Source organism: Eschrichtius robustus, chromosome 15, assembly GCF_028021215.1.
Source record: "Eschrichtius robustus isolate mEscRob2 chromosome 15, mEscRob2.pri, whole genome shotgun sequence".
Lineage (NCBI taxonomy): Eukaryota > Metazoa > Chordata > Mammalia > Artiodactyla > Eschrichtiidae > Eschrichtius > Eschrichtius robustus.
In genome coordinates this window covers 20,983,970-20,998,491 of record NC_090838.1, presented here as the reverse complement: position 1 = coordinate 20,998,491, position 14,522 = coordinate 20,983,970, and the positions used below count along the sequence as shown (strand labels likewise).

Genomic DNA, 14,522 nt, shown 5'->3' with positions numbered 1-14,522 from the left:
TCTCAACTCTGCCAGCACCTTGCGCTCCTTTCTCCCTGGGGGCTCCTCTGCCAGGAGACACTCTTCTCCTCTCCTGTCTGCTTCTCTCCTGTCCATCCTTCAGGCCTCTGCTAAATGTCCCCTCCTCCAAGGACCCTCTCTGACCCTTAGAATTGGTGGTGTTGTCATTGTGTCCTGCACTCTGTTCACAGCACCAGCACAGAAACAATTGTATAGTTAACCAAGTGATTACTGCCTACGTTTCTCCCCTATTAGATGCCAATCTCCTTAAGGCCAGGGCTATGTTTGTCTTGGTCACCACCATGTCCTCAGCACCAGCAAAGTCCCTGAGACATCTTAGAGGATTTGTAAATAGTTTTTTTGAATCAGAGAATAAAAGATGGAGGTCAGCTGGCACTGCACACCCAACCAGCCACCCAGCAGAACACAGTGCAGGGAGTGCCCAGCAGAGAGAGGGAGGCTGGGCTGGGGGTGCTAGTTAGCAAGAGTCTCTGAGAGCATGACTCTAAAAATAAGGAATTCTAAATTGCTGTCTAATGCAACTTCTTATTGCTGGGCTTAACGCGCTGGCCGGGGAGCTAGCAGATCTGGGTTCCAGTCCTAGGTCTGGCACAAATCATGACAAATAGCATTTTTATAATGCTTCGCAGTTTACAAGACATTTCCACAGATAGGATCTCATTCAACCAGCTCAATGACCTCCAGCAAGCAGCTTTTAGAGGCCTGTTGGGAGGGAAGAGACCAGGGAATGAGCTGGGTTCCAGACCCTGCTCTGCCCCGCTCCCCACGGGATCTCAGGGGACTTTCCTCCCGGCTCCGAGTCTACTGTAAAATGAAGGGGTCCAACTAGGGGATCTTTGAGGTTAGTCTATTGGAATTTAGAACTAAAAATTCAGGACTGCTCCAATCAGAATGCAGTCTTTGGAGTGTCCTTTTTCTCTCACGTAGCAGGGCAGCGCCCCCCAGAGGCTCCCAACAACGCCATGGGTGCCCCACCGAGGTGTCCCTGAAAGGAGGAATGAAACCAGGACTTTTGTGCAGGTGGGTTACTTGAGAACCCATCCCAGGGAGCAGGAGTGAGGGGCTAGGGAGAGAGGTGGAGAAAGAGGAAAAGCCCAGCTGGGGTGTGTGTGTCCAGATCACTCTGTCTCAAGGGCTATAACCTCATCAGGCCCTGCTGAAAAGCCACAGAGCAACTCCCAGAGCTGGCGCTCAGAAGCACAGGCGTGGGAACCTTTCTCCACCAGTTCCCAGCCTGACGGGTGGACAGTCACCCCAGGGAGCGTCACCCTGAACGTCTGGGCTGTGCTTACCCGCAGGCTGAGGAAGCTTCTTGATAGAGCAGTCCTGGGACAGAAAACGCAAGGAGAATCCTTCAGGCAACACTCTGGGATGGACCAAGCTCTCTTAGACCTGTCCCCGCAGCAGCCCCAGAAGTCAGAGTGGGACCTGGGTCACCAGGGCATCTGATACAAGTCGCAAAGGGGCAGGTGCACCACGGTCCAGCCCCACGCAAGAACGGGAGCTGGGGCTCCCATCCCCCCACCAGTCCTCCACCCTCTGAGTGGGCAGGCCCCCCACCCTCTTTTCTGCGGAGCTTTGTGGTGTCCTGGGATATTGAAAATGCAGGTGGGGGCATCTGTCCACCTGGGCAATTCAGATGGGGTTCAGCAGAGCCTTGGGAAACAAAATGTTCTGCTGGACCCTCCTTGAGTGACAGCTGGCTGGACCCGTGATGGAGCTCCTGGCCCACAGTGAGGAAGCGGGTCGCTCGTGTGCCTCTTCTCTTCGGGCAGTGAGCAGTGCTCCCTCAACAGTTAGCAAATGGTTTGTCTGCAGGCTCTGAGCTCCCCAGGCCTGGCAGTGGCAGTGGCCCCAGTTGGGAGACCCTTGCCCTGCCTCTCTGGTAGCATAATACTTCTTCTCTGTCCTTTTATGAACTCTGGACTCTGCTTCCCTCAGCCTTCCTTTTGGATTTTCAGAAGTCTGATTTGTTCATAAAAAAAAGGAACATTGGCTGGTTCTAGCTCTTTTCCTATACCATAACAATTTTGCTTTATCCCCAGGCAATGTGAATGGGAGACTAAAAAAAAAAAAAAATGTCTCTTATGAGAAGGTAGAAAAGAACACGAAGATTTAAATTTCAAGATACTCTCTGTCCACATTCTTCCTCTGGGTAAATCTGTTTAACTCCCAAATAAATTTCACTCTTCCTTTGGGGAGGAAGGGGTCGCTTTCTTTTCAAAAGATTGGATCTAGTTCTCCATTTCTCTGACTGTACCCCAACCCCACTCCAGACTTCCTAGTGTTGTATAGTAAAGAATTCAGATGGCTTATGTCCCTGGCTCATGGGAGGTAACCATTATACCCTCAGGATTTCCCAAGTGATAGGAATGTGTGTCTTCACTCTTCCTGGTGGGCTATTCAGACCATGTCTGAGCTCATGCTAATGAGATGACTCAGCATGGGGGCTGGCTGTGCCAGAAAGACCAAACATGCAATTAGAGGGTTGGGTTTTGAGCCAGCTGATGTCAGCCCGACCGCTGTGGAGGAGTGGAGGGCTGGAGATTAAGCTCAGTCACATGACTGATGATTCAGTCAACCATGCCTGCATGATGAAACCCCAATAAAAACTCTGACCTCAGGCTTGGGTGAGCACTTCCTGGTTCATGTTACATATCAGTGGTCCAGGAAGGTGATGCATCCTGAGGACACAGAAGCTTCACATCTGAGACTCTCTGAGACTTCACACTATGTGTCTCTTTATTTGGCTGGTCCCGATGTGTACCCTTTATAATAAAACTGTAGTCATTAGTATGGCACTTTCCTAAGTTCTGTGAATTGTTCTAGCGAATTATCAGACCTGAGGGAATAGTGGCCACTTAGCAGAAGTGCAGGTGGCCTGGGAACCCCAGAACTTGCAGCTGGTGTCTGAAGTGAGGGGAGTCCTGTGGAGGACTGTGTCTTTCACCGGTGAAGGCTGCACTAACACCAGATAGTTAGTGTCAGACTTGCACTGTGCCCAGGTGTACCTACCTGCTTCCTACCTCACCTGGGGAGCCCTACTCATCTGTAAGGAGGCTCTGTCTTCTCCAAGCATAGTCCCATGCCCCACCCTCATCCCAGAAGCCAGACACAGAGGCAGGAGAACTGCCCTTGAGATGAGCATGACCGGGAAGTTGACGTGTGGCGGGGTGAGAGGCCGTCTCACTTGAAGGCACTGGGCACTGTGGGGTGTGCCCGGCTGGAATTCCCTACCCTTCCCTCCTTCCCCCACTGTCAGTGTCCAGACTCCAGCCTAGCTCGTCAGGCTGGTGAAGGTCACCAGGGCCCTTGGACCAGCCCTTCCAGGCCTGAGCTGCCCCTGGCTTCCCAGGCCCCCTCCAGCTGCTCTTAATTCAGCGTTCTCCTCCTGGCCTGGCCATGGAGGCTTTCCTTGGTGTGTGCAAGGAAAAGAGAGTTTATTATCTAAAACTGCCCAGATTTTCCTCTCAAGCTTCCACTCCCTAGACTTACTGTTAATAATATTTAAGTGTCTTCCAAGTTGAATGACTATTTCCCATATAAATATCCTATCTATTTGAAGAGTTACTCTGTTTCAAACCCCCTGCTCCCCACCCGCATTGCTATAACAATCCTACTCTCCCCCAGACAATATAAATGGGAAACTAAAGATCTGGTTTAAACAATCTCTTTGGATGAACCAGTCTCTCTGTGTAAATATTCAGTGTTTCAGGTTTTTGTCACCCCTTCTTTCCCCTAAGTCGGTATCTGGGTGCACAAAGCAGGCTCACCTGGCCGTGGGGAGGCCTCCTTGGATCCGTGCTTGTTCTGTGCATTTTTGTCTGGGTCCAATGAGGCATGACAGTCACGCCTGGCCTTCAGGGTAATGTGCTGACCTGCACTGTGAGGGGTCCATGGTGTCCCATTTGCCTCTGGAAAAGTGCCTTACTGGGCTCTGCGTCCTGGCCAGGTCTTTGCTTGAGCTCTCAGCTCCTCTGATGTTCTCCCTGTGCCCCAGGGTCCCCTGCATGGCCAGGGAGGCCAGGAGCCCCACCGCGGTCACGCCTCCCCTGCCACTGGGGCACCTTCGCTCTGCACTGTGCTGGAAATGCCTGAGACCATCAGGCAGACCTCTAGAGGTGTGCAGCCCCCCTGACCCCTCCCCCAGCCCCCAGTGGCCTCGCAGTAGGGTGATTCGAGCGCCAAGATTTTCAGCACCCAGGGGTCCTCACTACCGTCCTCCTCCCCTCTGCCCCCAAGGCGAGAAGGGCAGGACTTCCACCATTTTTCTTCCTGCCTGCCAGGATGCCCCTACAGAGACCAGGATCTGCAACCCCCAGACCTGCCTCTTGCCACACCAAAGGAATTTAGAAAATCCTTTCTCCAGACAGAGGATGGCTTTCCAGTCTGCTCAGTTGCAGGGAATTCAAAAAAAAAGCCTAGCTGATATTCAGAGCTGGGCAGTGACTTGCTTGAGCAAGATCTCCCCTTGCTCCCAGCACTGAATAACTATAGTGAGTGGAGCCCCCCTGGGCTACAAGACCCACAGGCTGAGGAAATAGATCAGAAACTATTTCAAAACCCAATATCATTTACACATTCCTTTAATAAAATTTATGGTGGGCCTACTATGTGCCAGGCACTAAGTTAGGACATAAACACTCCTTGAAATTGTTTGTACTAAAAACGTTATTAAGATATAACTGACATACTATACAATTCACTCAAAGTGTACAACTCGGTACTTTTCAGTGTATTTACACAGTTTTACAGCTATCACCACCATCTAATTTTAGAATATTTTCATCACCCCAAAAAGAAATCCCATATTCATTAGCAGTAACCCCTCCCACCCATACTACCCTCCCCCTAGCTCCTGGCAACCACTAATCTAACTTTCTGTCTCTATGGATTTGTCTATTCTGGACATTTCATATAAACAAAATCATACAATCTGTGGCCTTTTGCGAATAGCTTCCTTCATTTAGTATAACATTTTCAAGCTTCATCCACATTGTACCATGTACCAATACTTCAGTTATTTTTATTGTTGAATAATGATCCATTGTATGGATATGTCACATTTTATCTATATGTTCATCAGTTGATGGACACTCGGGCTGTCTCCACTTTTTGGCTGTTATAAATAATGCTGCTATGAACATTCATGTACAAGTTTTTGATGTGGACAAATGTTTTCATTTCTTTTGGATATATACCCAGGAGTGGAATTGTTGGGTCATATGTGTTAAAAAAACAAAATTCATCTCAGTAAATTTTAAAGTTCTTATTGGCTTTATTCAAGGATTCATGAATCAGGTGGCATCCAATCTAGCAGACAGAAAGGAGCTTGGATGAGCTGTATGAAAGGAAAGATTTTTATAGGCAGAAGGATGGGGGAACAAGGAAGGTACAGTGGCAAAAAGTAGATGGAGTCGCAAGGTCACTTCCTTTAACGGATGGCAGGGGTCTATCAGGCTTCACTAGTGACAGGTTTAAGATTCCATTTCTGGGAGAGCTGAAACTGTAATTAAGTTTCAGTTTGGTGATGTGGGGCTTAGCATGAGTGACTCCATTTTGGGCCTGTTGTCTTGTTTTTAACATATGGTAATTTTGCTTAATATTTTGAGGAACTGCCAAACTCTCTTCTAAAGTGTCTGCACCATTTAACATTCCCACTAGCAGTGTAGGAGGGCTCCAATTTCTCTTTGTCCTCACCATCCTAGTGGGTGTGCAATGATATCTCAGTGTGGTTTTGATTTGCATCTCCGTCATGGCTAATGATGGTGAGCCTCTTTTCATGTGCTCGTTCATATATATCTTCTTTGGAGAAGTGTCTATTCAAATCCTTTGCCCATTTTTTTAGTTGGGTTATTTGTCTTTATTGTTGAATTCTTAGCATTCTTTGTGTATTCTGGATACAAGTTCCTTCTCAGCCCTTTTTGAATTTGAAGAGACATCTAAATCAAGGTCAGAGCAGGGGTTACAATTTTAACAGTTGGTGGAGTTCATTGGCAGGTGACAGAAACCTTGCAAAGAATGCATTTTGTCCCATGCAGAGGATTCCTGCAGGGACGGACCCTGGAGGGGAAGTGTGCAGAACTGTCGGGGCATGCCTGGGCCTGCTCTCTGTTCAATTACACCCCTTTCAGAACCCCTGCCAAAGAGGAGTTTGAGAGATTTGACAGGCTGGAGGAGGGTAGGGATGCTTGTTGGTTAATGCATTGAAGGCAGAATTGTATGGGGAATTTTTCTTTCTTTTCTTCCTTTTCTTTCTTTTCTTTTTTTTTAAAGGAGCATAGGCTTTTATTTCTTGAGCAGATGAGATGGCACATAGAAAAGCATTTTGGAATTACAAAGCGATGCAAATGTAAGGTGATATTCTTATTGTTACTATTGTTATTTGTAGGAACCGATGAAAACCCTCTCTAGGATGAGAGCCTGTGTGTAGGGGTGGAGTGGGCAGGGATTGGGGAGTGGGAGTTGTGAGGGGATACAAGCTAAAGGAGAGAGGAGGGTAGCAGAGTTTGCAAACCTTGGTTACCTGTGTGTGAGATGAGAGAGAAACACCTCTGTGATTTCTGGCATATTCCTTTACCACCTGTCTAATTATTTACTTAATATTTTTCTCTAGATGGGCTCCTATTTCTTTTCATCAAACAGATATATTTATAAAGGAAACATATCACAGGTAGAAATGGCAAACCTGCATCAGTTTCAAAATGGAAAGAACAATATAAACAAATATAAGGAAAACCAAACAGTGTCATCAAATTCTAGCTGGATGCTATTGCTTTCTGGGTCTGGAAAACTCTCCAGACTTAGCCTGGCTCACTCTCCTTGTCGCTCAGGTCTCTACTCAAATGGCCGCTCCTCAGGAAACCTCCCCAGCCCCACCCCCTCTCCATCCTTGCTTTATTTCTTCCATAACCCTTATCACAATCGAAGGGATGTTGGTTTTCCTATGGGCATCTGGCTCCATGAGGGCAGGGCCTTGTTTGGCTTAATCACTCTGTCTTCACTGCCGGGCTCAGTAAAGAGTTGAGGGGCTTCCCTGGTGGTACAGTGGTTAAGAATCCGCCTGCCAATGCAGGGGACACGGGTTCGAGCCCCGGTCCGGGAAGATCCCACATGCTGCAGAGCAACGAAGCCCGTGCGCCACAACTACTGGCCTGCGCTCTAGAGCCCGCGAGCCACAGCTACTGAGCCTGCGTGCCTAGAGCCCGTGCTCCGCAACAAGAGAAGCCACCGGAATGAGAAGCCCGCACACCGCAACGAAGAGTAGCCCTGCTCACCACAACTAGAGAAAGCCCGCGCGCAGCAACGAAGACCCAACGCAGCCAAAATTTAATTAATTAATTATTTTTTTAAAAAATAAATAAAAAGTTGATTAAGTAAGCCGCGCGGCTTACGGGATCTTAGTTCCCTGACCACCAGGGATCGAACCCGTGCCCGCTGCAGTGGAAGCGAGGAGGCCTAACCACTGGACCGCCAGGGAATTCCCTCTAGTTTGCTTTTGTTCTCCTTTTAGCAAGTGTCAACGAGGTGTTAAAGGCACATGCCAGCAGCGCTGCCACTTGCACCTCATGGGACAGGAGGGCTGAGCGAGACTTGAGGAGGAAACAGCCTTCTGGGGTGCGGCCCGGCAGCTCCCCTGGTTCCCACCCCGCACTGTGGGAATCCCCGGGCTTGCAACGGCAATCCAGGCTTCGGATCCTCCCTTGGCCCTGGCCAGCTGAGTGACCCCACAGCATTACTGAACCTCGCCAGCTTCGGCCTTCCCCAGGGCTCTGTGAGCACAGGAGACAGCTCCTACGGACACACCTGATGAGAGAAGCCGCTCAATAAATGAGAATAGAAGCTCAGATGGTTTGCCAGAAGATGGGATGTAATTACTGACTTTGCCTGCTAACATCCTACACTTTCTTCCAGGCCCAACTTTAAAAAGTAATAATATTGTTTACCCTTTACGGAGAACTCATCATGTGCCAGGTACCTTGCTATATAAGAGGTTTATATATCTATCATTTAATTTTAGCCTTGCAATAATCCTATAAAGTAGGGATTTGTTATTCCCATTTTACAGCTGAGGGAACTGAGGGCCAGAGTAGTTTTATGACTTGTCCAAGGGGATGCAGCAAGAAGTGATGCAGGCAGCCCACATTCTTAACCATGACATTATAACAACCACTTAAATGCCACCTCCTACATGAAGACTTCCCAACCAGCGGTCTCCTCTTCTAAATACTCATAACTCGTATTACCTCTCTGATGACATCTACTCCAACTCCCATGGGGTGTGTGGTGGGGGGGCAAGTATCCATCCCTCGAGGGCTGAGACCACATTCACCTATCTCTCCCCAGGGTCAAGCCAAGCACCTGACATACTGTGGATACTCTACCTGTGTCTGTCCAGTAAATAAGGACTAAGCGCTCCTGGGTTTCTTCTGCCAGTCTCCATCTCTGTGGAGGGCAGATGAAGAAAAATGAGCAGTTGTATTTCCAGAGATATAAACTAGCTCTTTCAGGAAGCCCCTGGGATGTTTACCTAGGAAAGCATGTGGAAGGACATGGGTACACGAACCAGGAAACCTACACTGGCACTGAGACTAGGGGAGGGGGTGGCTTCGGGAGGACCCTCCTGGCGGGCGACATTGACGTCTGTGCTGGACTTCTCCGTCTTTCCAGATTCACTCTCCACTCTGCTCTCAGTCCCCACAGGAGACCAGAGGAAGAGGAGGGCGTGGCGTGCGGGTATTGATTCCATATGCATTGGTCCAGGACTGGTAGCAGCTCTGTGGTTTCTAACCCGGATGCTGTGCTATCCTGGGTGATTTCCACACTCCCTGACCTTGCCTTTGAAGAGTCCCTTTATTAGACCCTCTTCATATTATCCTGATTTGACTGTGCCCTCTACTCCTTCAGGGACCTGACGGATGGGTAGAATGCCGTTTTCTGTGCTCTTTGGGCCACTTCTTGATGCCAAAGTCTATGCTTACTCATCTCTGTGTCCCACGCCTGGCATAGTGCTTGGGGCGTGGTTCTAATAGCTAATACTTGTCAAGCATTTATTATGTACAAGGCACTGTTACCTGTATTGACTCAAATAATCCTCACAGCAATCCCGTGATCATCATCCGCATTTTGTAGATGAGGAAACTAAGACACAGAGAGGTTGGTTAACTTGCCCAAGATCGCATGCCTTGTCAGCATGTGGCACATGCCAACAGTGTGACTCTCAAACCTGCTATTGGGCTGCCTTTCTGTTTGCTGTTTTGGGAGTGATGTCTGTTAGCCTCGGGAACCAAAAGAATCTGTTTCTTTGCCCACTCAGGAGCTCAGGTAGAATGGGCAGAAGGCGGAATGTAGGTCACCATGGCAACCGATCACTTGGTGCACAGCTGGTGAGCCCTTGGGGCTGAGGTTCCACTGCTGGCAGAGAAAAGGGTGGGGTTGGCATGGGGCAATGTCTGAGGTACCAGATGCACTGGGAGGACTTGGAAGAATACCAGGTGGGTAGGTCAGGCAGGAGATTCTGGGCAGAGGTGGAAGCTTCCCGAAGCAGGTGGGAAAACTTGCAGTGGCCCTGGCCTTTGCTAAACCTACATCCATCTGACCCGGACCAGCCTTCCGAGGGCCCCTCCCCCATTTGTCTCTTGCTCCAGAGCCCAGGGTTTTAGCCTTGTCTCCGATCCTTTCTGCAGGTCTGTGCCAACGTGCTCCCTCCCAAGGCCATCAGAGATAGGGGAGGAGGGTGGGGTACCGTTACCTCCTCTGCACCACCCCAGGTATCCACTGCCGAGGGCTGGGAGCCTCCGTTCTCTGGCTGTGCAATGAGAGCACGAGCTTTTTCTCATCAACCCCTGAAGCTCCCCACTCCCCAGGGGGCCAGGGCAGGGCTGGACAGATTGGGCAGGTCACCTCTCTGTGGTTTGTTGCAGGCCTTGACCTTCTTGACCAGAGATGAAATCCTGTGGTGAGTAGAGGGGGCCCCCTTTCCCTCCCCTTGAGCTGAAGTCTTGCCCTGGTACAGCCTCACTCTGGTCCCTGAGTATGGTCCCTGCTCAGAGCCGCAGAGTCCTGGAGACGAGGCTGGCAGTGGCCAGGCAGAGACGGACCCCAGCCCCGAGGGTCCAAGGTCATGATTCCCAGGGCCTGACTACAGCTGAGTGAAAAGTCAGGCCTTAGGTTGCTATGGGATCCAAGGCAAGGTTTCTTCATAGAATCACAGAGGTGGACAGGGCCTCCCTGGGATGATGAGCAAAAGGAGGAAAGGACTTAGGAAACAGGTCTGAAGCCCATTTGGCTGCATAATCCACTAGCTGGGTAAAGTTGATGCGCTGTTGAATCTCTCGTAGCCCTCCCTTCCCTCCCAAGCTTTGCTTCAGTGCCTCCCAGCACTGGGAGTGTGGGTGAGCAGTCCACAGCCCCTGTTCTCATGCAGGTGATGGCCAGTGGGGAAGGCTCCAGGCCAAGACAACCATCACGAGGATCCCTCATGGGACTGCGGAGGGAGTAGACGGCATGGAGATGTGTGAGCGCTCGGCCCGGGTCAAGAGCTCAACAAAAACTTGTTAGAGGAATAAAGGAGCTCACTAAGGCATTGGGGTGGGGTGGGGTGAGGTTGGGGTGAGGAGACCATCCTTAGACCCACAGGGCCCTCTCGCCTCATTGTCTCAGCTTGGACTCACCTCCCCAGCATCAAGCCCAGCCTGGAAGCCACACTTCCCACTCAGGGTGCCAGGCGGGGCAGTGATTCTGCCACAAGCATGAGACTCCCCAGGCACAGATGGGGGCTGAGAGATGGCGGGGGCACAGGGAGTGACAGAGACCAGGGACAGTCACGGGGTTACATCACTTTCACTTTAAAATGAATATTTGCTCACTTTTTGAAATATAGAAAAATATGACAAAACTCCAAATAACCAATATCCTACTACCTGTACATCCCTTATTGATATTTTCTAAAAAGGAACACTTGAATAAAAATGAAATGAAAATTTAAAAGTAATATGTGAGCATGGCTAGAAAATTTAAGTAGCCTAGAAACTTCTAAGTGAAAAGTAAATGTCTCCTTCCCCTTCCCAGGCCTTCTCCCTGAAGATAGCCACTGTTCACAGTTACTTTCACATCGAAGCTTCCAGAAAAAATTTTCATAGATAGATCTACATAAGTATCCTTCAAAAATTTTATCCCATTCATACTGTTGCACTTGCCCATTTACAGTGAAGCATCATACTGTCCTTGACCTTTTTTTTTTTTTAAGTTTTTATTTTGGCTAGTTTTACATACAGCACATAGAGATCTGCCTCATTCTTTTTAATGGCTAAGGAGCATTCTTTCCTATAAAAGATATATCATTTATTTTACTACCCCCCCATAATGTACACTTAAGTTGTTTATGGGTTTTAGTTCTACCAAGAATGCTATAGTAAACAAACACTTATGTATGAAGAGCTTATCCAACAGGTCAGATTAAATCCACAGGAGAGATTTCTAGCTATAGAAATGCTGGGCAAAGGGTGGGTATGTGTAAAATGTTGACAGGGATGACAGGATTGTCCTGTACCAATTTATTTTCTCACCACTTGAGCATGAGCATGCCTGCTCCTTTCTCCATCCAGAAAGTTCAAAGACTCTCACATGGTCTTCTCTGGATCGCTAGGGCTCCTCACACGTGCCTCATGCGCCTTGTCTCAGGGAGCTTCTGGAGCCTCCATTAGAATTAATAAGTAAACTAAGTTCTCCATTAAAACTAGTAAGTAAACTAAAAAAAAAGGAAGACAAGGGAACCAGGAAACAGAGGATGTCAACACAATGGAATTACAAAGTTGACAGTGAAGAGAAGCCCATGATAATGGTGCATGCAGCAGGCCTGAAAAGCAATGAGTCCAGATTAGAATTAAAGAGTTAGGGGTTCCAAGAGTGGTGCCCCCAAGAAAACAAAATGAACCTATAGGTGGTGTAATGTGTATAACCATATTCAGAGGAACTTTACAGTTCTGCAGAAAGTTTGGGGATGAAATAATGATAGAAACACTGAAACCTAAGCAAAAGGAAGACAAAGTGATTATTAACTCTGGGAAAAACAAAGAGTCTTGCAAGAAAGAAAAATGTAATCACGTTGCACTAGGGAACTCAGCTGTGAGCAATGTTTGAATAATACATACATAATATGTAATAATATATATAAATGTAAAAATAATATGTATATAGTAATAACATAAACACTGAATTTTGATTCAGGCAAATCATCTTATATTGGGAGGTTAGGGGAAGGAGAAGTAGTATACAGAGAGAGATAAATTCTCTCTCTTTTTTTTAATAGTAAGAGGGCACAAAATAAAGTCTATAATGAAAAAAAATACCAATAAATGGCAGTATCAGCACTGTCTTTAGAAATACTATGCAAATATTAAGGAAAAACCAAGAGAAATAGCAAATTTTTGCTTTAAATGCTGCCTCTGGAGAGCAGGGGTAAAGAGATGGTATAGGGTACTGGGTATTAGTGATATTAATTGTGAGCCTTATAGAGCTACTGGCTGTTTTAACCTATTTATCTGTCTTACTTTGGTAAACTAGACTGGTATATATAGGATGCTACAGTTTTTGTAAAATAAAGTGTTATACATACATGCACATGCACACACACACAGAGGATATCTTAGGAAGGGGGACACACACGCGCACACGCGCGCGCACACGCGCTGATCTTAGGTCAGCTCCTTGGAGGGGACCTGGGCACTGACTACATTAGGGTTAGTGTGGATGCACTGTCTGTAACGTGAAGAGGCAGCTTTGATGTGGGTGCCCAGCAGCACTTGCCGTGGCTCAGGGAGCAGATGGTACGTGGTGCTCAGGGGAGAAAGCAGCCATCGTGGGCTGCCACGGCCAAGTTGAGCCGGACTAAGGTCTGATCACTTCTGAACAATTTTCCGGCATCACCTCTTGTGATTTTCCTACAAATGTGATAAAGAAATGTGGCTTGGTTGACAGTACACTTGGATGGAGTTAGCCAGTTGAAAAAAAGTATCCAAGAGACTGATAAACAGAGGTAATCTTTGCAAGAGGGTGCCTCTGTCATTGTCTAAATGCTTTCCCACCTGTGACTTGCATAGGGCATAAAGGCCTGGTCACTGGATCTGCAGATGACGCATAACGGGAGGAGCAGACCACATGTGACAGCTTCTTCCCCGTCCAGGGCTGCCTTGGCTCAGCTCTCCAAGAAGGGGTCTGTCCACCCTAAATTTCTAGCCTGTGGGAATCTTCTTTCACACCCCGTTGGTCTCTGAAAAGAGCAGGGTCCCTTTCATCCTCAGCTTTCAGGTCAGCCTTCTATGACCTCTGGTTAAATTTGCTGCCCTAGAAACTCCTGCCTTCCAGATGTCTCTTTGGGCTCAGTGCACTGGCCCTCCTGCGCCCTCATCTTCAGCTGTGGCTCTAGACCCTGGGTCTGGGACCTAACTCAAAAAGGGCACGTGTGGCTTCCTTTAGACCTCTGTGGCTGGGCCTGGGTCAGCCCAACTCAGTTTGAGCAATTTGGATTATGCGGTATCACTCAGGGATGGCTCCTGGCACGATCTAGGGCTCGGGGTGGATCTGATGTGGGAGCCTGAAGCATTGCCCCTAGCTCCTGCTCAGGTTGACCTGGCCATAAGGCCCCTCTATCCTCTTAGCAACCTTGAGGTCCCCAAAATTTTCAATCTCCGGGCCCTGTCCTGGCCGTTAGCTCCTGGTCCTCCTGGAGCACCAGAAGGTCAGCAGGCAGACTGGTTACACACTTGCTTCCTGGAAGCCAAAGGCTGGAGTTCGAGGCTCAGCTTTGCCATTTACTTGCTGCGTGATCTTGAGTGAGTTTCTTACCCTCAGTGAGCCTCAGTTTCCACACTTACAAAAAGTATCATATGTATCAATCTCACATGATTGTTATTAGGACAATTAGATGATCAAATCTGTGTCAGGAGTTAGAGCAGTGCCTGGCACAGGGATCAGTGCTGAGACTGTGGTAGCTGTTATTTTCATGGTATGATCACTTCCTTTTTGCAAATGAGGAAACTGGCTCAGAGAAATGAAGTGATTTGCCCAAAGTAACACAGCTTGGAAGTAGCAGATCATAGGACTAAAAGCCACATTTTTCAAGCTAAAGATAGGGCCATTTATAAAATACCGGCAGGCCATACCATGGGGCAAAGAACTATTGACCCCATGGGATGGGAGTGAAGCCCAGGTCGGGGAGCCTAGGCTGGGTGGAAGGTGTGGAATTAGAGGCTTTCACTGGAGCCGGGTTCTCAGTCCTGCCTGTATAATACAAACACAGAAGCATGTAGAACCTGTAGGTGCCTGGGCCCCACGCTAGCCTTGAATGAGAATCTCTAGAGCTGAGTACGGATACTTTCACAAGCTCCTCACATGATTCTAATGTGGGACCCAGTAGAAAAAGGCTAAATTGGAGGGCCTCAGAGGCAAGGATTTGGACAGGATGCCAGAGAGGGGTCCAGAATGCCTGAACTGGAGGATGG

At 48.3% G+C, this 14,522-nt stretch overlaps 1 protein-coding gene across 1 annotated transcript in view; it reads left to right on the top strand.

The window, feature by feature from the left end:
- The first annotated feature begins 9,461 nt into the window (after positions 1-9,461).
- Positions 9,462-14,522, top strand: part of CIB4 (calcium and integrin binding family member 4) — a 47,258-nt gene continuing 42,197 nt past the window's right edge. Inside the window, 2 exon segments of the mRNA XM_068564926.1 lie at positions 9,462-9,515; positions 9,945-9,979. Of these exon segments, the coding sequence (XP_068421027.1) occupies positions 9,462-9,515; positions 9,945-9,979 (89 nt within the window).